Source organism: Gymnogyps californianus, chromosome 2 (genome assembly GCF_018139145.2).
Source record: "Gymnogyps californianus isolate 813 chromosome 2, ASM1813914v2, whole genome shotgun sequence".
Classification (NCBI taxonomy): Eukaryota; Metazoa; Chordata; class Aves; order Accipitriformes; family Cathartidae; genus Gymnogyps; species Gymnogyps californianus.
Genome location: NC_059472.1, coordinates 37,977,479 through 37,999,308, shown reverse-complemented (window position 1 = coordinate 37,999,308; position 21,830 = coordinate 37,977,479). Strand labels below are relative to the sequence as shown.

At 44.4% G+C, this 21,830-nt stretch overlaps 1 protein-coding gene across 1 annotated transcript; it reads left to right on the top strand.

The window, feature by feature from the left end:
- The first annotated feature begins 5,149 nt into the window (after window positions 1-5,149).
- On the top strand, window positions 5,150-21,496 carry VXN (vexin). Its single transcript, XM_050892822.1, has 6 exons — window positions 5,150-5,216; window positions 8,264-8,319; window positions 14,138-14,300; window positions 18,496-18,557; window positions 20,220-20,305; window positions 21,310-21,496. Exons 1-6 carry the CDS (start codon window positions 5,150-5,152, stop codon window positions 21,494-21,496), a joined length of 621 nt encoding a protein of 206 aa, XP_050748779.1.
- The last annotated feature ends 334 nt before the right edge of the window (window positions 21,497-21,830 follow it).

The following is a 21,830-nucleotide window of genomic DNA, read 5'->3' as shown; positions in this document are numbered from 1 at the left end:
TGAGTGCCAATAACGAGGATCCTTGTTTTAAAATTAATCTCATTTTCACACAGAACTTAAGCCAGAGGAGGCAATGCCATCTGATACCCTCCAAAGACCTTCATCCTGCAGAGCACGTGCACTGCACACGGCAAAAGGAGCTTGATGGCTGCCTGAGGACACACTAGAGACAAGTAAGGTGACAGTTCAGGTTGCCTCATTCTTTAGACTTACCCATGGGAGAAATCCTAAGTAGTTTGTGCCTCGTTACCCAAGCAGTGCATTTTCCTCCGTATGGTGTGAGACATAGTAGGCAGTTGCAGCAAGAGGGCCACCACTGCACAAATCCAGGAACCACAGGACAAGCTTTAATTAATGCGCTTGTTTGTCCAAAAATGATTATGTTCATATCAGGAGCCGATAGTCAAAATAATTTTAAAATGTTTTAAAGGAAAAAATTGGGAGTGAAAAAGCCCCATCCAAAAATTATTGTGCTTTATCAGGGGAATAAAGACCTCACTGATCAATTAGCTTGAAAATTAATAAATCAAGGGCAAATGTAATTAAAGTTCAGCATCTTAATAAGCTATTGTTGTCACAGCCCAGTTTGGACATATCGCTCTTTTGTTGACATTTTTAATGCTTTCTGTGGACTACCAGTACGTGACCAGTATATGAAAGCTTGTTAAGCCTCCACGTGCTCAGCCTGGCCCTAGCTTTAATGCTGGCTCAGGGCAATCCCTGCTGCTGGCACAAGTTCTGCGGGACTTGAACCTTGCAGTGCTGGGCATTGTATGTCTCGCTAATCATTGTATGGACTTACTCAAGTGTGTTTTACAAGCTTAGGGCAAATTTGTGAATGTCCAATTATCTATATGTAACATTTTTAAGAGGAGCCAACCAGGTTTGGGTTTTTTTTTTCTCAGGATCCTGCAGTATCTTTCGGTAACTAGTGGGGGGATGCTTTCAGCCTGGCTTCCAGGTCTGGCAGGTATTTCCTTTCCTGATTAGCAGAGAAGTCTGTGCACTAGCCCTTTCAAACTGCACAACTCTTGCATCCATCTCTCCTGGTCCCCTATAGTGGATTTAAAGTTCAGAATGTTTTTAAAATGCCTCGATCTTATTCCCATTTGGGTAAAATCAGTCACAGCAGCTTCCAGCCAGATGCAAATTAAAATGTTACTTTTGGAAATTCTTCACTTATTCACAGACCTTTCAGCCATGCAGCGCTACTTTAATTTTGAACTAGATTTGCAGACTGCTATAAGAATGAGGTGAAGTTGTTCATAGCATATCTGTCTCTCTTTTCCTTTCATTTAGAGGAAAATAACAGACTAGGTATGACAAGCTCACTTTATGTTTTGCATTTGCTGTTGGTTTTACTTTTCAGTCATTGGCAGTTGCAATTTTGTGGCCCTAAAATGAAACAAAGCAATTTTCCTTCACAAAAACCACCGCTTGCATTGCATCATGCAGACGTGTTTTAGAGTAAATGTCTGCAGCATGCATGTGCAGTTTTATCCCATCTTATTTTTAAATGGTTAACTGTGCATAACTCTGGTTCACAATCCTATTCCAAAAATACCTGTGGTTTATCCTTATCATATTGCCCAGCTAACGGTAAGAAATAGGCTCAAGTGGCTCAGTACGGATTAGATTCGCCTCTTACGCAACAGGGTACAAGATCCAGGGAGAAGCCAGAGACCTGCCTTGGGAAGAGCTCTGTCCTCTGCAGGCCAGGGAATCCCTCAGCAATATCCCTTGTGTATGCTGAGAGTACAGGGATGCTTCCCACCAACTTCACTGGCAGAATGCTGTGCTGAAAAGGCATTCATTTGTTTACAAAGGCCAGGATAAATAAGATCTAGAGGTTTCTGATACTTGTCTTAAATCACTCAAAGTTTTAATTACAGTTTTTGTAACCATAATTTTTTGTTTGTTTGTTTATTTGATTCCTTTTAAGCTTACCAACTCTGGCATACTTGGTAAACAGGACAAGCGTCTATACTTGTTTCTTCCAAATGTGGCTGAACAGATCCAGCCCATGGGAAAAGCACCCTTGCCACCTCCCCAGAGGGTCATTTTGCCAGTTTGTGGGATTTTCTGCCACATTGACAAGATTGGCTGAGCCTTCTGCTGTTTTCACCAGTTATTTTTCCCTCAGCATGCGCCTCTTCCCCTTCTCCACCTTTCCCTCCTTTCTGCTCACATTCCCCAAAATCAAATACCTTCCCGGTCCCAGACCTGCGGATCAGGTTAGATGGATGTTTTGTCAGACACCATATGTCTGTTCTTGTGTCCTGAGTTGTCCTCCTCCTCCTCCTCAGTTGTCCCTGTTCACCTTTGGTCACCAAATTCTTCCACCAGCAAATGTTTTGATCCTTTACTGACAACACTGGGAGTTCAGGTATTTGGTAAACAGCTATATCACAGCCCACAGCGAGGAATTTGGATGCCATGTGTTGGCTTGGGAGTCTTCAGTCAAAGATATACCCCAGTGCAAAAACTTTTTTGGGTCTTCTCATGGCTGCAGTGGCACCACGTGAATTAAATTAATAGCTTATTTATTGTGTTTACCAGTGAGGAAAAATTTGAGCCTAGTTTCTAGATATTTTATGTAAGTTGGGGAACAAAAAATGATTCATAGAATCAATAACTGTTTGGTTTCCTGCTCCCACCACAGACTGGACTCTTGCTAGGTCAGTAGGGAGCCGGAGGGAGATACCATGTAAAATCGTCTGATGTGGCTCTGGAAGCAGTTCCTAGGTTGGACATTGTGGACAGTATCTTCCTCAAGTCTAAAATTACTGCCTACTGTTCTTCAGCAGGTTGCATGCAGTTGAGCTTTGTAGTACACTTCCTTGGCAGGTATTAACACACCTATTTTGTAGCTCGATAAACCAAGACATTTGTCCAAAATAACTCACAGACAGCTAGAAAAAAGTAGCTCATTGTGTGCAGTCCTTCTCTTGAAGCCACACGAAGATTTCCTGCAAAACCCTGGGCATTGATAGTGCTCGACTACCCTGTAAGATCTGGGCAAAATGAAGCAGCAAACTCCCTTTCATGAACAGGGGAAAATTCATTCCCAGATGAGGATCCCAGATGAGACATACTATATTGGCCTTCCTGAGCCCTATTTTTCTTTCTGGAAGCGATGTGAGAGCCTTTTATCAGCTCTCTGCACAGAGTGACTCATCCCCAGAGCATCATGTCTCTTGTAAAGATAGGTGTTCAAAGCCTACCTGCTCAAAACCTAACCTATAACGCAGTGAATGCCAGGTGGTAACCAGCTCTTGAGTCTCACTTCAGTTTCCACATCCCCACCGCCCCTCAACATGATGAAACACCACGTATTTGTTCTAATGTTAAACCCCAGCTATGTTTTAAAAATATCTTTAGGTCATACCTATAATTAGGAAAACAATGACTCAGATCCAAAAGTGCCTCTTCTCATAGGACTCTGAATATTCAAAGGTGAAATAAAGGGTGGGTTAGATTTGTTATAGCTTTTTTTTTTTTTTTTTTGGCCAACTATTCAGTGTTGCTCTTCATTATTTTTTTTTATCCTTTTGAAAGCTTTAAAGCCTCCCTGCATAACCGCCTCTGCTCCATTCACTGCTGAATGGACGGTGCGCTGATCTTTTTCTCGGTGGGTAATGGATTTGGTTTGATTGCTTGACACAGGAACAATAGGGGGATAAACAATTGCATTCGCGCCCGTGCTGCTCCCCATCTGTTGAGTGTGTGCGCCTTCAGAGGGAGCCGGGCAGGGACAGATGAACACGCCAGCCGAGCCTGATGTTAATGACATCAGTCATACAAGCAGAACATGTGGCGCAATAAATCAAAAACTAATTGAACTTTTGCTCGATTATATTGCCGTCCCACCGCCCGTTTCAACCACGGCACGGTTTCCTGGGACAATGCCCCCAGCCCCGCAATGGCTTTGCTGCCCCTGGACAGCAAGAGGCTGCCCTGGGAGGTGACAAGTGATACCGGCTTCTCTTCACTCGTTTCTTTCTTGAAACAGTGACACCTTCCACTCAACCAAAATGCGTCCAGGCTTGGGATGTGTATTTGACCAATATTTATTATTTCAAAGAAGAAACGTTACATGAATATGACAGTGACAGCCCATGTTTGCTGGCACTTTCCATCTGGGATTGTAGGTGGCAGACGTCTATAGGAGAAGACAGCACTAGTTTTTGTGTTAATTACACACACGTGCTAGTAATGAAGGCTATTCATTAGATCGATATAATTTAATATCATTATTCACACTTGAGAGTGTTTCTGCTACATCAGTTGCTGGAGCCTGCAAGCCAAAATTTTCGAGCTTAGGTGTCCACGGCAGCAGTAAGTCACCAGAAGTTGAGGGGGCTGATTTTCGTAGATGTGGAAAGGAACAATTTCTGATGGGACCATTAAGGAATGAAAAGCTTTGGCAAGAAGACCCTTTATTGAAGTGCATAAATATGGAATTAGGCCCCAGAACCATCACGTCATGTAGGAACCCATCTATGACTGAGCCACCTGCCCTCCCTCTGCGACCACTGAAGGGTAGGGGCCATATAGACCTATGTACATCTGCCTGATGTGCCCTTCTTTAGTCGTCTGCATTTGAAATTTTACACTGAAGTGCCCAGGATTCAGGCACTAGTTCATGAACTTAAAAGGTAAAGCACAAAATGCTTTTCTTAATACACCTAGAATCAGCTCCTCATTATATGGACGAAGCAAATTTTTACAATAAATGTGTTAAAGTACACAAAGTATTAACGCAACTTATTTTAAAAATCCTTGCAGTACTTCTGTAAATGTTTATTTGCCTATACATTGGCTGCACAGAACAGACTTCATTAGCCATTTATTGCAGAGGATTCTCCAAACTGGTAAAACGCGACGTAAAATAAAATGCTTCTATTTGAGTAAAGGCTTAAGTAACAGCTAAATTAAATCTTTGCGTTAATAGCATTCATAGAAAGGCAGATGGGAGCAGAAAATGTTGCAATGAAGAATATGGAATGAGATGAGATCACAGCATCAGTCTGTCCTTTGTAGACCTGGACAATGATCACAGAGCCAGATTGGATTAGTGAAACCTATTTACCAGAAGTTCAGAGCGGTTGCATGAAGCTGAAAGGCAGTCAGGAGGGAGAGGTGGAAAATGCACCAGATTTACAGCTGCAGCGACGAAAATTTAGAAGTTTTCACCACTGTGATTTCATCCAAATGTGAGTACATCAAAACTGTAACAACCGCCACGGTGTTGTCTTTTAGATGGATGGGGTGTTTCGCATCAGGGAAATCTCTGAAGTGAGCAGCTCATCTGTTCTGCCGTGCCGTGCTCTGCTTGCAGTCCAGCGCTTGCTGCTTGTTTCTGGAGCTAATCCGTGCAGGTGCTTCAACATTGTGGCTGTGTAAAATCTTTGCGCTGGCAAAATTGGGGGATCTGGAATCGGTGTTGATATACCTATGAGGTAATTGCTAAAGTGACAGCTTGCAACTGTGTGACTATTCTGTGTAATAGAAAAGAAAAATGAAGTTCTACGAGCAGTTAGCGGCTCAGATGAACTGGGTGAACTGCATGAATGTTGAATTTAAGTCTGCTGGCTCAATAAGTGGAACATTTCCAAAGCCATGCCCTGGAAATGAATGCATGATTAACATTAATTGCTTGTAATGAAGAGTAAGAACCGGACAAAGCCCAGTCTGCATTTGATTGAACAAATTAGTTTAAACTCAATGGCTGCATACTTCAGCAACAAGAAAGCAGGTAAAAGCAGGGAAAACAAATTGTGGGGCCAGATCAGATCTTTACTTGCAAGCTGCGAGCATGAGCTCTCAGCTGCTTAATTTCAGAATGTAAGTGGAAATGACAAAGTGAACCATCACTGTAATTGTTTTTGTTGCTCAAAAGCTGGGCTGTACATACAAACATCCTTTTGCAGGCAAATCCAGAAACATTATCTGCAAGGATTCATTCTTCCCTTCCTGCTCCCACTCCCTGCAAAAAATCATGTTTGCAGGGAGAGCCCTGCAGCCCCACTATTTGCATTGCTGCCATTGTATTTCTGTGCAAGTGGGTCACTTCTGGCTACCTCCGTGATTCACTCTTCTTTCAATGGCTATTCAAGTAATTGCCTGTTTGCTGGTGCTGTGACTTCCCTTTCATGCCTTGCCTTTCTTCAGCCCCCGTAAGGCATTTGCCACTTGCTCTGGCAGACGACAGGCAGTGAGTTGGACTGTGCATCATATGTACTCTGAAAATAGGCAAATTTATTACCGTTAGGCACATTTATGTGTTTTTCCTTGTGTGCCAGCCTGGGTATCAATAACAGCACAACAGTACTTCCTTTTGGTAGAAATCTATATAAGCTGTGCTCCTCACACTGTCCAGTAAAATACATAAAATACCAGAGAGACAAGAAGATAATTCCTTGCATCACTAAACTTTTCTGCACTTGAGTGTTTTGCTTGTGAGCAATTAGTTTAGTCCTCACACGACGAAATTCCAGAAGTAAAGGTGATTGCAACAACTTCAAAAACAAGTCACAACGTATTCCTAGGGAAAAACCCACCTTCATTATGTTTGTCTGGTTTTCATCCTACACTCACGATGGTTCAAAATATACAACGTATGCTGCAGGAGAAGGCAGTAGGGATCTCTGAGGATATCACGCCATGCAAAACAGACCGTAATCGAACTGACAGCTTAGCACACTCTCAAGCTCTATACAGGCAGATAAGTTACTTGTGATGAGTTCAATGTGGAAGTACCCTGCGGTGCAATGGGTCGCTGGCAGGGACCCCGGGACCCTGGACAAGATTGATCACCTCCCGTGTTACTGTCCTGTTTTGCTATGGGCAGAGGAGAAGCCAAAACTTTATTTCTATCCAGTGGGGTCATATAATGCTCAGCACTTATATCCTCACTGGGGTATCGAGGGGTGGCTTTTAGACAAACACAAGCTGTTGAGGAAGAGTGACTTTGGTCCCACTGCCAGCTCTGCTTGTACCGGAGCCCTGGAAAGCCCGATCACTTGTTATTCCTGCCATCAGAGGAGAGGAGTTTGGCTGCAGTAACGAGCAGCCTTGGATGACCTCCAGCTGCTTCCACAGCTTCAAAACTCTTTGCAAACTTTAATACACAGCAGCGATAAGCACTGCAACTCCTGGCGTTGAAAGTATGCCAAAAATGTAAAGGAAAGCTCACCTGGAGAGTAAGTCACCTGTCATCCCATAACAAACCTTCCTGGCTCTTCAAAGCCTTTGGATTATACATGGAGCCTGAATAGGAAACCCCCATTCACGTGCCTTGCCCTCTGGGTCAGCCTTTAGAATTGGAGTTAATTCTCTGAATTTGGCAGGTTTTTGCAGGCCTGTTTCTGTCACTGGCTGCTAAATCCTGTAGCTCCTGTAGCCCGAACACAGGGGAGGGTAATAATTTTAAAGAGCAAAGGGTAAGATGCGATGAGAGGGAGAGCTGGGAGCATCACAGAGTCTTTCAGGCCAGTTTCAAGTCAAACTGAAACAAGTGTTTAAACAATCTTCACTTCGTCCAAAAAAACCCTCACCCAAAACCAGTCGCTTCAGTCCAGTCAAAAGCTTGGCTTATGGTCCTGGCATCTTGTGTGCCTAGTGATTCTGTTTTGCCTATGATGTTGGTGTCTTCATGGGTCTAAGCAATAAAATTGAGAAACAGGCTTTAAGCAAAATGCCCCAAGGTAAAGAACCGAATGGGTTATTTTGAGGATTGAAAAGACTAGGCTTAGTGCAAGTGTTGTGCTTTGCACATCATGCAGTAAAAGTGAAATGATGTCACGAAGGAGTTTGAGCTTATTGAAAAAGTCCCTATCTAGATAAAATTATAGGCCTCTCCAAAGTTAATGTATACACTAGTTATGTTTGAAGGTGACTGGATGGAAAGAGAAGCTCATTTCTTTCTGAAACATTGGCAGGTGGGAGGCCAGATCAAAACTCAGAAGAAGGACGGTTCCTCCTGGAAGCCTATGGGAGAGGTGCAGAAACTTGGGGAAGGCTGTTGCCCTGTGCCCGTGGATGTCTGTATTGCATAGCTAGAGCATGGTCTCTGAGATGACATTAAAAAGAACTTTCTTTTGGGTTGTTTCAGCTGGATTCCTCCTTAAACCCTTTCTTCTTCCCTCCCTCCCCACCATGCCCCCAATGTATTCTCATGGAGGACTTTTAGAGGCATGTTCAACCTCATCTTGTCCACCTCCGCCGCACCCTGACCGTGTTCCTGTTTTTCTGTTCGCAGCATGTAGTCCCGCCCGAAGACGAGCCAAAAGTACGCAGCACATCGTAACAAAAAGTGTAAGAAAAATTTCCCTTTCTCTCCCCACCCCCCCTTTTTTTTTTTTAATTTGGGGTGGCTATGCTTATCCTTAAAAATGTCACGGATGAATGCGAAGCAGATCTTTCAGGGCAAAGAAGTGCATCGGTGTCTGATGCAGGGAGTGGGGTGGGAAACAGAAAGAGGAGTTTCTGTAAAGCTACAGTTTATTTACAGAAGCGCTTTGAAACTTCAAAAAATACAGTCTGTCTGTGCAAAGCCAGTCAAAATGAACATAGCAGCTTATCAACGTGGGTCACCTGAGGGAATCACAGACTTAGTTCTTATCCATAAAGCCTTAATAATAGTGCCAGAGGGACAGGCAGGAATGAAAAGCAAACAAATCATATCAATACATACACGCATTAATCAAGGAGCCAGTATCCCACTCCCCAGGGGATCTGGGAGAAAAACACTGAGCAATGAACTATAACCTCAACTCAAAAAGATGGCTCTGAGAGAGCCACAGGAGGATGCTTGTCCCTTGATCCCAGTGGTGCTTGCCTGTCCTCGACTCACTCCCGGTGCACCGGCACAGAGGGCACAGCCGGAGCTTTACCCACTCCCTGCAGGTGAGGTACCCCCCCAAATTCAAATAACTGCACATTTTTCATGCTCTGACAGTTTGGACACTTTGACATATGGGTGTGAGGTTTCTTGTCTTCAGAGGCAGTTTCCCGCTTTTAAATCCTTTTGGCCCATTCACAACCCCTTCTATGATCCTTTTATCGCAGTTCTGACTTGCAGGAATGATGGCTTCTTTCTCTTATGCACATCAAAGCACTTTTTACACACTTTGAGACTCTTCTGCCAAAGCATTTCTTCTCACTACAGACCTGTCTCTTCTCTAGCACTTTGCTGAAATATTTTCCTCCATGGCCTTTCCTTTTTCTGTGCGTATCTCACTTCTCAGCCCCATCCTCATTTGTAAATAGCCTCCTCTTCATATTCCTGATTCCCTGATCTCCCCACAGCACTGTAGGTCCCCCCTGTTTACCACACTTACCCATGCACTGGAAAAAACCTCACCACGTTCAATCCCATCCCCTTTCTTGGTTATTAAAGCAGATCACAGGATCCCAATACTTCACAGGATGCCTGAAGTGGTCCCCGGGAAGGGTCAATAACACGCCTGTCATGTTTGGGTAGAAACTATGTATGTGTGTGTTTTCTCAAATTGTGAAAATCTTATTTTTGTCCTGTAACTCAGGCTGAGATTTCAAAATGACTCTTCATTCCAAATGAGGATGAAAGTCAGAGTGCCGGAGTGTTACTCAAGGCATTTTGAGATACCCCTTTTTTATTTGTTATGCCTTTGGTATATTTTGTTTTCCATGTAATATAAAAATAGCAGAAAAGTCCAAACCAAAGTGAACTATTCTGACTTAATAAAACAGAATGCTCAGATAATTTCTCAATTTTTTTTTTAAAAATAGATACTTTTCCAACAAAATGCCCAGGTTTCTAACCAGAATTTTCTCATAAAACTATTCAGCTGGAAAGTTTTCAGCTAGCTCTCATTGAAATCTAGGGCAACTGTATGTCTGTTATTATGTTCTGAATCTCAGCAGATAGTTGTTGTTTCTGCTAGATGGGAGCCTCTAATATTTAATTTGGATTGGATCAGCTGCTGTAGCAGCACTATACTCATAAAGGTCTAAGAAAATAAGATAAGAAAGTCCCTGGTTTGTTGCTGTATTTTTAGAGGATTTTTGTTTTCCTTTGGGGCTTTCCTGACCCCAATTAAAGACCTTTGATTGGCCCTTAGTCATGATGCAGGCAGCATCATATTAGTAGTGGGAGCACCGAGCCTGAGGAACGGTCTGCAGCTCCAGCTAAGAAAACAAGCAAGACTCTTAAACCAAAGCAATTGGCACAGTCAACTCTTAGACTTGTGCACTCCTCTTCTTCAGCGTGAGGCAGCTGCTTACAGCTCATGCACAAGCATTCAAATAAACTGCGCGTACTGGAATATACGTGCCTGTGAGGAAGTTGTGATTGCCAATTTCTAGACCCACAGAAAAGTAGCAGAATGATTATTTTTCACTTTTTACCTCTGCACCTGCAGTCAGTGCTGTAGAAATGCCTCAGCTAACATGAAATCTTCTGCTCTGGTGATTGCAGTGGATGCACAACTTTAATCCTCAGCAAGGGCAAAAATAGCAAGCAATGTGGACATCTGCCAGACCTTTTTTTCACGGCAGAAATACTCAAGCAGTGTAGCATTAAGTAATTTAACATTCAAATAACTGACCTTGGGGGGTAACTTCCATCACATTCAAGAACCCATACCAAAAGCATGATCATGAATGTGGAAGGGTGAGAGAAAGGGGGAAACACCTTCTTTTTTTTAATTGAGTATTTCACCAATATGCTTATTTGCAGTTCCTATTGCCCTGTTAAGAGTTATTTCCAGTGACAGTAGATCCTTCCCTGCTCTTCCCTTGCTAGCCCCAAAATCCTTTGGGTAGAACTGTCTGGATACCAGTACCTGGCTACTTTGCCGAAAAATGGCAAATTCCTCTGTGCATGCTAGTGCTGCCACATTAAAAATTAGATCAGCATTAGACCATCAAAAGGAGCTTAACTCTACAAATCTGGCATTTCCTCCACTAACAAGCACTTTGTTGTTCAGCCTCTAAGCTTCAAAGTTTTATCCAAAGCCAGATGTTTAATTGTCACCTTTTCTGGTTGGTTGTTGGTTTGGCAGTGGGATTTTGGGTCCAGGAGCAGGGTTGTTGGAACGGCCTCTGCGCTGCTCTGCAATCCTCCTGTGTCCTCTGTGCCCCCCGCTTAACACAGCTGATTCCGACAGCAGGTATGCCAGGCCTCAGTGCTCTCATGTGCATGGTAAAGTCCACAAAAAAGAGACTTTGCTGAGCTCTGAATTCAGAGTCGGCGTCCTGCAAACAGACTGAGCCAGTCAAGGGACTTACCAGTTCTAAAACCAGTAGTTTTTTAGAGAGCAGTTTACTAGTTCTGCATAGTTTGGCTGACTCTGCCATTCACACAGATTTAAATTTCCTGGTACGTCTAGAAAAGAAAAGTGACTTCCAGCTGATCCTTCTGCATTCCTCTAGGTACCCTAGAGAAATGTCAGCTCCAGTTTAGATCAAAACTGCGCTACAGCAGGTTTAGTTTCCTGACCTAGATAAGTCTTTACATATTACAGTAATGGGTGAGGTAGCCAAAGTCACGGTGAAATCTTGAATTAGGAGATAAGGAACTCCAAAAGTGTGCTACAGCCAAATGCTGCAAAGAAAGATGTTCACTGAAGATGTGCTATAGAGTTTGCACGGTTGTCTCCAGCTGTAATGGAAAATGGCACTGTAACTTATTTATACAGGTTCTGCTGCTTGAAGGCGTTTTGGCGTTCCTGATACAACATGTAACAAGGAATCTCAAAAACATAGACAGTGTGCCTAAATAATTCCTGTTATTAATGGAGCTAAAAAGCCTGCTTCCTTTCCCCAAACTAAATTTCATCCTTTGCAACACATAGGCATATTGTTAAGTTTCAAGTCTGTGGTGGTTTACACTGATCAAATAAGCCACTTTCATGATTAGAGATGACTGCAACGAGCATCCTACTTACCAAAAATGCTCTTTCTATGACCGTGCAAAAGAAGCGACCTCAGGTCTCTCAATAGCAGAGGGTTGATGACATTTTCTGTCACACACCAAAGCAGACTGAGTGTGACCAAGAGCACTGAGCATATTTCCAGAGCTGGTGGGAAAAGCTGAGCTTTGTGGCATTCCTTGAAAGCTGGAAGAGCTCGGTTCACGTGACGGCAGACTCCAAGGGCTGTCATGAGAGGCCCCTGCCAGCCATAGCGTCACCGTATGTGTAATGAAGACAGGCGTCTCCACCGATGTCACTGTGGTGATGGCGGGTAACGCAGCTTGCAAGGTCCGGACGGTCAGGGTGTGCCTGGACACAGGAGCCTGCAGCCTGCGAGGAGCTGCTGCAGAGGGATGGGGAGGTCCTGGAACTGGTCCAGGGGCAGCTGGGAGACAGCCAAAGCCAACTGTTGCTTAAGCAGCAACAGGAGGCCTCTCACCACCAGCATCACCCTCGTTGCTGAATTATCAGAGCGATGCGGAGGCTCGGCTCTGTCCGGCAGCGCCAGATTCGTGGTCAGTAGAGCTGGGCCCCAGCTGCAGCCTCCTTTAGCACGTGCTTGTCTTCAAGGACACCAGTAGTCCTTTTGGCTTTAACTTAACACTGGGCATGTCCTTAAGCAGCTTACGGAGCAGGGGCTGTGTTAGGCTGTGTGCCAAAATCCACAGAACTAAGAGAAAACCCCTCTTAGGGCTTGGATTAGGCTTTGGTTGCCTCACCAGCCCTTTCTAGCAGTATTTTTGCCTGCTGTTGGGCAGTTTCTGCTCCTTGTCCTGCTGGTCAGTAAGATCTAGGTCATGTAGCCTTCTCCAGACTCCTGAGGGTACATGGAGTCAAAAGAGTAAAAAGTGGTCAGGTTGGGGTTTTTCTTTTTTCCTGTTTTGGAAAACATTGGTTTGCATGTGTTTTTATATCTGTGTAAAAATTTACATACACGGAATATAGCAGATTAATGGCAATAAATTTAATGAATTAAAACTTACTCGAAGAAAATGGACAATTTTGCATGAGGGGACATGCTTGAATTTATCTTGAGTGTATGTTAGAAGGCAGAGCAATAGATGGAATTAAGGTTTTTTCTACACCAATAGTGGGCTGGTCAGTAGCTGGTCTCAGTCTTGTGACAAAATAACTGTATTTATATATAAAACACGTAGGTGGCAACTATCAGTCATCAGTTAGATGCAAGTAACTGCTTTTCTCCTGGTCTTCCAACGTAAGATCAACATAAGTGAGTCTAATAGGAAACAGTCAGAATAGTTGCCACGTGTCTTTTTTCCTTGCTGGTTTGGATCTTTGCCCTGTTTAGCTTGTTCTCTGGATGACAGTAGCAAGTCTTCAGGGAAGAATAAAAGAAACCAAAGTACAAAACGCTCTTCCCCTGCTGTTGGGGCTTCTTGAGAAAATTATTTCCGGACCATCCTGATTAACAGTCCTGATGGATCCACCTGCTTGGAGCCTATCCCTGTTTTTTAAGCTCACATTAGCTCTGGCCTCCCCAGTTGCCTGTGGCAGCACAGTGAGTGCCATGTCTTAGTCGTGATAGATGTAGAAAAGAACTTGATTTTGTTCATGCTCATTTTCAGGCACTCTGTTCGAGATACAGGGGGCCTAATGTTCAAAGATGCAGCTCTCAGTGAGTTTTGTTTGTGCGAGCTATTGTTTGTGAAAATTAATCTCTAGGAGCACAATTGTTCACCACCTTGTATCCTCTGTAGTCATTTGCCAGGTATAAAATGTAAATAAGTCCAAAAGACAGGAGAGGCCATGAAGAAGTAGCATTTGTAATTCACATTGCATAAGTTTAACTGATTGCCCAAGACATGACGCAATAAGAAATTAAATTTGAGCTGTCTCAAAGGCATATCCTATTCCGTAGAACTTGAAAAGGACCACATTTCAGTCTCCTGAGGAGAATACAGAAAGGTGCAAGTAAGTAGCTGGGTCCCAGAGAGACCCCACATGATTTTCCCATACTTTCATACATCTCATGCACGGAGGCAGGAGCCAAACAAAACAAACCCCACAAATCGCACAGTCCCCACCCGACAAAATCCCCTTCGGATGCCAGTAAAGCAGCAGGAAGAGCAAGTGCCACGCTGCTCCCCCGTGACCTGGACAGACCACCTACTCTTGAAGGCCGGGTGTAACGGGATGGTTTTGCCTCTTCCCTGCAGGTGGTAGCCATATCCGATCGTCGGCCCCACAGGACAGAGAAGCTGCAGCCCTGCCAGGGTGACCTCCTTCAGGTGCTGAACAGCGAAGACGAGGTGCGGGGCTTGGGCCGCCTGCAGAGTGGGCGGCGGGGACCCTGCCCCGCCAAGGGCGCTGCCCAGCACGGTAAGTCCACAGAAGGGGCTTTATTCCTCTGTGGCTCCAGGAGATTTTTAGATACTGCAGTCTTCCAGTTTGCAGCGAAGCAGGCACTTTGTTACGTACCTGAAGGATACTCTCCACGCTTAAAATGTCCGGTGGAATCAATGAGATAACAACCGTGGCATTGCAGAGCTCTCGCTTTATTCAGAGTCATAAACACTTCCTTTGCAAAAGCTGACAATATTTTAGAGATGATCGATTGCGAATTACTGAGTTTGGCTGAGTCATCTTATTATATAAGATCCCTGTTCAGTTACTTAGAACGTGCCAGAACATAATTATTTGGGATGAAATTTTAGATTCTGGATGTCAGCCACAGACCTGATCTTGTTTTTTCAACCAAAACTTGTTCAGCATACTTGTGAGAACCCATGAAGGAAAAATAGAGTTTGCCAATGCAAAACCAAGGAAATGAGTAAACATAAATAGACTGGTCATTCAGCTCCTTCAATGTTGGTGTGTTATGTTTGGAAGGTCGAAGCTGGAGCAGGTCCATGCAGTTTGGCAAGGGGTGGCCTTTTAATCAAAAATGCATCTTTTGCTCTCCCTTGAAAAACCACCCAGATGCAGTCAAGTCATAAGCCTTTGAAAAAATCCCATATGGCATGTGTTTGGTAGAGACATTGGACATTTAGCTGTTAAAAGATGCTAAATCTGTAAAGCAGATACTACCATGAAGGCGCATGTTCTTCACACCACCGGTCTGCAACTGCGCTGCTCCTAAGCCATCCCTTTTGAACACAGACCAGACAAGAGCGGGTCCTGGGAAACGGGGAAGGAAGAAACCGAGCTTGGGACCATAGGGAAAGATCTCAAACTGGGACCAGAGCCAAGAAATGGCTGAACAAAGAGCTGGGGCTTTGGGGCTGGAGGGGGGAGAGGAGGAGGAGTGACTGGGACCGGCTGTGGGGTAGTGGGTGGCAGAGTGCCAGTGGGGGAGAAAGGAGGGACTGCTGGTCTCTGCTGTTAGGGGCAACAAGAGGTAAAGGATGACAGATAGGTGCGAACAGGAGAAAAGATGTAGGAATCTGAAAAGAAGGCAGAAAAGGGGGAAAGGGTTCTCGTAGGGGGAGAAAGGGAAGCAACTGGGCAAAGAAACTGGGATGCTGAATGGGAAAGAGGGAGAAACTAAGTTTAAATTAGAACAAAAAATAAAACAAAAAGGACTGACTGAGGAGTGGAAGGAGGGAGTGAGGAGAACAGGACAGGACAAACTCACCAGGAGCATCTGGACAAGACAAGAGAGCTACTGCAGGGCTGCCTAAGCTTGTGCAGCATGGTGAGGTTGGTTGTCGGACCCCTGTTCCCCCCAGCACAGAAGGTGCTCAGGGACTGTGGCAGGGCTTCTCCTGCAATAGGTCCCTAAGGTCTGTCCGTCGCTGCCACCAGACTCGTCAGTGATGCTCGTCACCTCACACAGCCTATGTATCCCCCTGTTCTGGGTGCCTGCTTCACACCTCCGACTGCAACACCCAGGAGCGCTCAGTTCCTGCTGCATTAAAAACTGTGCTTTGACTATGAACAGTGCCGCATCCTGCTCAAGCCCCTGAAAAACTGGATCCCAGGAACTTCTGATCTTAAACTCAGTACCTACCTCTGTTTCCCTGGCATAACTCCTTGTCCTCCAGGAGGTGATAAAGCTGTTTTTTTAAAACGTTTGTGCAGATGATGAGCACAGTGATCATCAATACAGAAGAGCCCATGAAAATATTAATAGTTCTGTCCTCAGAGTATTCACTGGTGGAGAAAGTAAGTATAGGACTGTGCACTGAGAAATAAAAGCTAAGGATGAACAACTGCTTTCTGAGTGAACACTGTCTATATGAGTGAAGCAGAAAGTCTGTGGAAAAAAGGTTTCTGGTCACAAATTAGAGACTGAATCTCAATGTCTAGATCCTTGCGGGGGATGAAATAACTTTAATCCAGTTCTGGTGTTTCATAACTTTTGAGTGCCTGACTTTACAGATTTAGCATTTTAAGGGGAGGAAAGTAGAAGTGTTTGCAAATATTTGTATGAAAATAAAAACAGCTCTTTGTTATGATGTGCTGCAGTGTCCAGTTTCAGTACGCACTGTACTAATAATACCTACACAGAGAATAGGGTGCCATGAGAGAGTCCAGAAAGGTTTCTCCAGGTGTTTCTCAACAGCTGGAGAGCCAGCATAATGTGATATGAAGTGAGGTATATATATGGATATGTATCATCTATTTTCATTAATCTCTGTACAAATGTGACCTCCACATAGATTTCACCCTTCAAAAATATCCTTCAGCTTTCTTACGGGAAATAGTTGTGTCTGTAGAGTTTTCCATGCTTGCTCCATAGATAAGTACTGTTGAATATTAAAGAGACTTCAGATTAGGTAAAGCACAACTTAAAATCTGGGTAATAGAGTGAACAGTCCAGTTTCCAGAGTAGTGAAAAATGTGTAAACAAGAGCACAGATGAGACCATCAGCACATTTATTGCTAGCATCGGAAACCCTACACAAATATCAAAGCATAAGGACAGTCCATTCCAGCGTGTAGGAAGGCAAATAAGCGTAGCAGGAGGCCACAACAAGAAACTTCTGACGGCACTCAAAGCTGTGGTTTGCATCACAGGACGGATAGATCAAAAAAATTGCACTTATTCTCCAGGAAAGCAGTACTCAGTTTTGTACCGAGTTTTTGTACAAGCAGTCATCTCGGAAACATAGGGCAAGTCAGAATAACAGATGTGGAGCAACCCTTGTGCCAGGCTTGGGCATTCATAGCACCTTCTGGAAGTGGAATTCACACCGCACCCAGCCACCACTTTGCTGAGGAGCACTTACAAACCTGAAGCCATGAGGACTTACCTTTGCTTAGATATTTTGCTAAAAGTTTGTCAGAACATCTTCTATATATAATAAGAAGAGGGTCAGGCTGAAAGGAAGAATCAGACAATATAAGAGCCAACAAAACAAAACAAAAACAAAAACAAAAAAAAAAACCATTAGCTGAAGCACTGATGCCTGGAGCCACTTGCTGAATACTGTTAGTACCTAATAGACAAGATGAGAGGAGGTAATTGAATTAAACTTTGACATGAGGGATACAGTTAGGTACCTAATGGAATTACTAGCGGGGGGGGCAGGAAGAGAGAGGCTAGTTAAGATATTTATCATGGTCAAATATTGCCACCAGAAGGAGTAGACAGTTCTGATTGCTAACTCATGCTGGAGACAGCACTATAAGCAGCACCTTGGCTATTTCTGATGTTTGCTGTCATTATTTATATTCCATTGGTCACAGGAGTTGTGAATCATATTCTATCCTCTGCCTTGGTGTTTCTGTAGATCCTTGCTCTTCACTTACCTGAATATCCTTTTAAAAACCAGCAGACAACCGAAAATGGCCAGGAACAGAAAGAAAGAAAAAAAAAAAAAGAGATCCCCACATTCTCACAGCCAAATGGGAGGATTTGGCTCCATGAAAAAAATCTGGCATCCCTCACTCATTTATTTTCTCAGCACAACTAGCAGGCATGTCAGTGAGCATTTATCCATGGATAAGCTATCGGCTGAGCACTCACTTGTAACTGAAAGGTAACCTCCAGGTTTGAGGACAGCAGAGAGAGGTGCCACTCAGCCACAGGCAGACAGAAAGGTTGAAATCCCTCCCTCTGGTGGGGTGGATGTAGCGCACATCTCTGCCCAGGTAAGAATAACTCCCCAGGGCAATCCAGAAAGGAGAATGATCTCCTAGGCAGGACAAACCTGGCACTGGGGGCTCCAAGACGCACAAAAACTGCGTTACCCAGCCTCTGCTGAGGAGCAGCAGATGGGGCCGCTCTTTGTATATACATACACATGAGTGTTCACAGAGGGGGAAGGGCTCCCACTTAGCTTGGTCTGCTAAGGACAGTTCATCATCTCATTTGAGAAGTCTGGGAGCAAGCAGTTGAGTGACTTTCCGGAATGACTTAAGCAATTCCAAAATCACTTATTTTGACATCACGGTAGATTATCATAATGAAGAAACTTCTGCACTTTTGGCTATAATCAAATCTAGTGGGACTATAACCTGAATCTGGGCTCTGTTCATATCTGGGTTTAACTGCATGGAAGGAGGCTTTTAATACAAGCTGTGCCAATGGGATAGTTACTGATAATGCTATGTTTCTTATGCTTTGCAGTGGGAATTACTGAACGAGAGTCATCCAAGTCCTGTAATCACCTGTTGGATGGAAAATCTTTGGTAAGTAAATACAGCAAGACCAACTACCATTGTCTGATGCGTCTTAAAACCTAGTACCTGTCAGCATGTCCCACATTAACAGCATGTCCATCTGTCACAGTATGTGCAGATTTCACAGTCTTATTTAAGGCTTTGAGACATGATTTATAGCAGAAGATCCTTAGCTGGGAGCAGAGACTGGCATAGGACGGCTGCCCCTCAGGGAACCAGGAAGGGTTGTGGGATGGAAACAGGCAGGCTCTCATTCTGGATGCTCAGCCAGCTGCAACAGCTGGGAGGAATTAGCCTCTTGTTTCTCAGGGAATTTCACAAATTGGGAAAAAATTGATTTCTAAAGTGGAACAAGCATCAAGTAATTCATATTCTCCAAATGCGAACCTGACATGATAATCAGATCAATCAAAAATGTCAATAAAGAGTTGATGAGAAACTCATCACACAAAACCCAAAAATTTGTTCTGTAATGGACAGACAAAATGTTTTGTTTAAAAATGACTCAGCTTTACTAAAACATTTTCCCTCTCTTCTTACCAAAAAAACAATTTTCAAAGTCCCTACATTTTATAAAAACTAGATTTTCAAACAGAAAATAATCCTTTGAAAAGTTTCTGACCAACACCTGACCATGCTATAGAAACTTTATGGCATCAAATGCTCTTTTGGATGGCTGCAATACACTTGTTAGCTGGTAGCTGGGCTACATTCAAGAAAAATGACTGTACAATATTGAAGGGTGGTCAAAATTAACGGTACTCAGTGCAACGAAACTAATTGCACCTACCAATAATTAACCGAGTTAAATTTCAAAGGATGCTTGCAAAAGAGATTTCAAACATCTTTAAGTCTTGGGATGCTTGCAGAGCACACCTAAATGTATCCAGTCTCAGATTAATCCCAGGGGAAATAGCCCTAGACAGCTTAAGACCAGTTATAGTAGTGACAATAATATGAAGAAATTTTTCAGTATTATCAGTAAAATCAGTAAGTATGTTTATTGCCTGAAATGATGAGAGCATGTCACAATTTTTGACATTTTTTTCTATTTCTGGACAACCCACACTTTTGCTTACTTTTGGAGGATATGCCAGTCTCAGTGGCCTGTTCATGTGAAAACATGACTCCGTTCCGGTGGGCAATTTATGATCAAATAAGACAAGGAGGAAGTCGATGATTAGGCACTTGTGGGGCTGTGGCAGGACTGGGGCACGAACCAGGGCCCCCCACGCCACAGAGCAGCAAAATGGGGAAACATTTCGGAATGCTCAAGAAATGGCGATGGCTGGGACAGCTGCTTCCCAGCCAGCGGTAGAGGTGGCCTGTGAAGAGCTGCAAGAGGCAGGCGGCTCAGTCTGCACAAAGCCTCTCCTCCTCGGGAAGCTAGACAAAAACTAGGGGATATAAAATTCTGCAAGCCTCCCTCCTTCGATGGGAGGTGTAATTCTTGCTCATATGAGCCCTGTGCTGAGCTCAGTGAGACCATTCATGTGAACAATCGGTATTTGTGTGGGTAAGAGTTGGGCAGTCAAATCCTTAACCTGCTTTCTCTTGTTAAGAGATTTACAGTATTTATTGATTTTCCTAAAGCAGCCTCTTTCCTCAGACAAACCTGGGGTCCCTACTCATCAGTGGCATTTCCTAATGATGTGCTTTTTCCTCCTGCAGATTCCGCCATCACCAGTTGCCCATATCACAGTGAAAGCGGTGGCTGTCACAGACTCGCCCGCAGGCAACAGCACTTCTACGGAAGAGTAAGTCCCTTCCCACCCCTCCAGCCAAGCCTGGGGGGCTGCACGTGGGGTGCTGCCGGGCAGGGAAGGGGACGGGGCACCTCCACCACAGGTCACCCTCTCACCAGAAACACAAAGAAGTGCCCAGCTGCAGTTCTCCTCTGAATCAGAGCTGTAAAACCTCAGTGATTTACAGTAAAGCTGTGCTGCTTGCTTCCTAAAGGCAGGGAGAGATCAGGTAAAGGACATGATGATTATATTGTCAGCCATGGCCATTTATACAGCTGCCCTGGTGCCAGTTACAGCTCTGTTTTATCACTAGTAAAAAAGCGTCTACATTCAAAATTTAAGTATTTTCCCCCTAAGAAGTCTATAATATTTGCCCTAAGACAGCTTAGAAAACGTAATTAAATATTTTTTTAAAAAAACTTTATTGTGTTTAAGTGTAATTAAGGAACAGCTTGACCATAGTACAAATGCACTCATCAGTACGCAGTTAACCCAGACACAGATCCGGGTGATATTTGAGATGCCGCCATTGCCACCTGAGGGACAGCAACAAGCCCATTGTCACAGTGTCCTCGCACTCCGTACATAGAGTCATAAATCCCCCTCAGCCGGTGTAAGCCAGCTCAGCCCCCACGGCCATGTGGAGCTCACCCCGCCTGGGTGCTGCCACACGGTCCCCAGGGCTTCGGTGGAAGGGCCCAGCTCTGTCCCCGGGCCACCTACCAGCTTCGTGTCTGGTGTCAAACGCTACAGAGGCTGCACTTAGCAGTGGTCCCACTTGTAGCCCATCTCCTCGTGCGAGTGTGCACTCTGATAGCGAGGGGGCAACGGGCACCAAGCGGAGTGGGGGCAGCTGCAGCATGCAAGCTCACTGCCCCGCACAGCCCCAGGGACAGGCGAGGCACGGACATACCTTTGCAACCAGGCCGGCCTTGGTTTTCAGTGGCCGACTGCCGTAAGCAGGGAACAAGGGCCACGGAGATGGATGCTTTACGCATCTGTGCTTTATTTGCTAGCCACAGGCAGCGCTGGAGGAAGACGGCAGAGTACGACCCGACCCTGCCACCAGGAGCAGAAGCTTCCCTACCGCTGACGGGAGGCAACCTGTGCGGGACGCCCAGCCTCCTGAGGAAGATGTGGATGAAGCACAAGAAGAAGTCAGAGTACCTGGGGGCAACAAACAGTGCCTTTGAGGCGGACTGATATGGCTCAGCATCACTTGGAAAGACAGAAGGTCCTTTAGCCAGGACAAGGTGCTCTAGGATCGGTGAGGGAACAGACACAGCACAGCTCATCCAGGAAAACAATATCCTTTTTATTACTTGATGCCATTGCCTCAGAATGGTGGGAGAAAGGCTAACTAAGGTAAAAACGATAAATGTGATGCAACTCACTGGCCTTTCTATGTTGTGATATACTAAAATCACAAGTATCCCACTAGAATTACGTCTTGACTCAATGATGCTGAAACTACTGCTGGCCCATTCAACATTTTACATGTCCTGTCTGAATCAGCTTGGACTCACAACAAGAAAAG

Coding starts and splice junctions, on each gene's coding strand:
- VXN (XM_050892822.1), top strand. CDS start 5,150: ATGCACCAGATTTACAGCTGCAGCGACGAAAATTTAGAAGTTTTCACC. Junction 5,217..8,263: donor CACTGTGATTTCATCCAAAT/GTGAGTACATCA, acceptor TTCTGTTCGCAG/CATGTAGTCCCGCCCGAAGA. Junction 20,306..21,309: donor AACAGCACTTCTACGGAAGA/GTAAGTCCCTTC, acceptor TTTATTTGCTAG/CCACAGGCAGCGCTGGAGGA.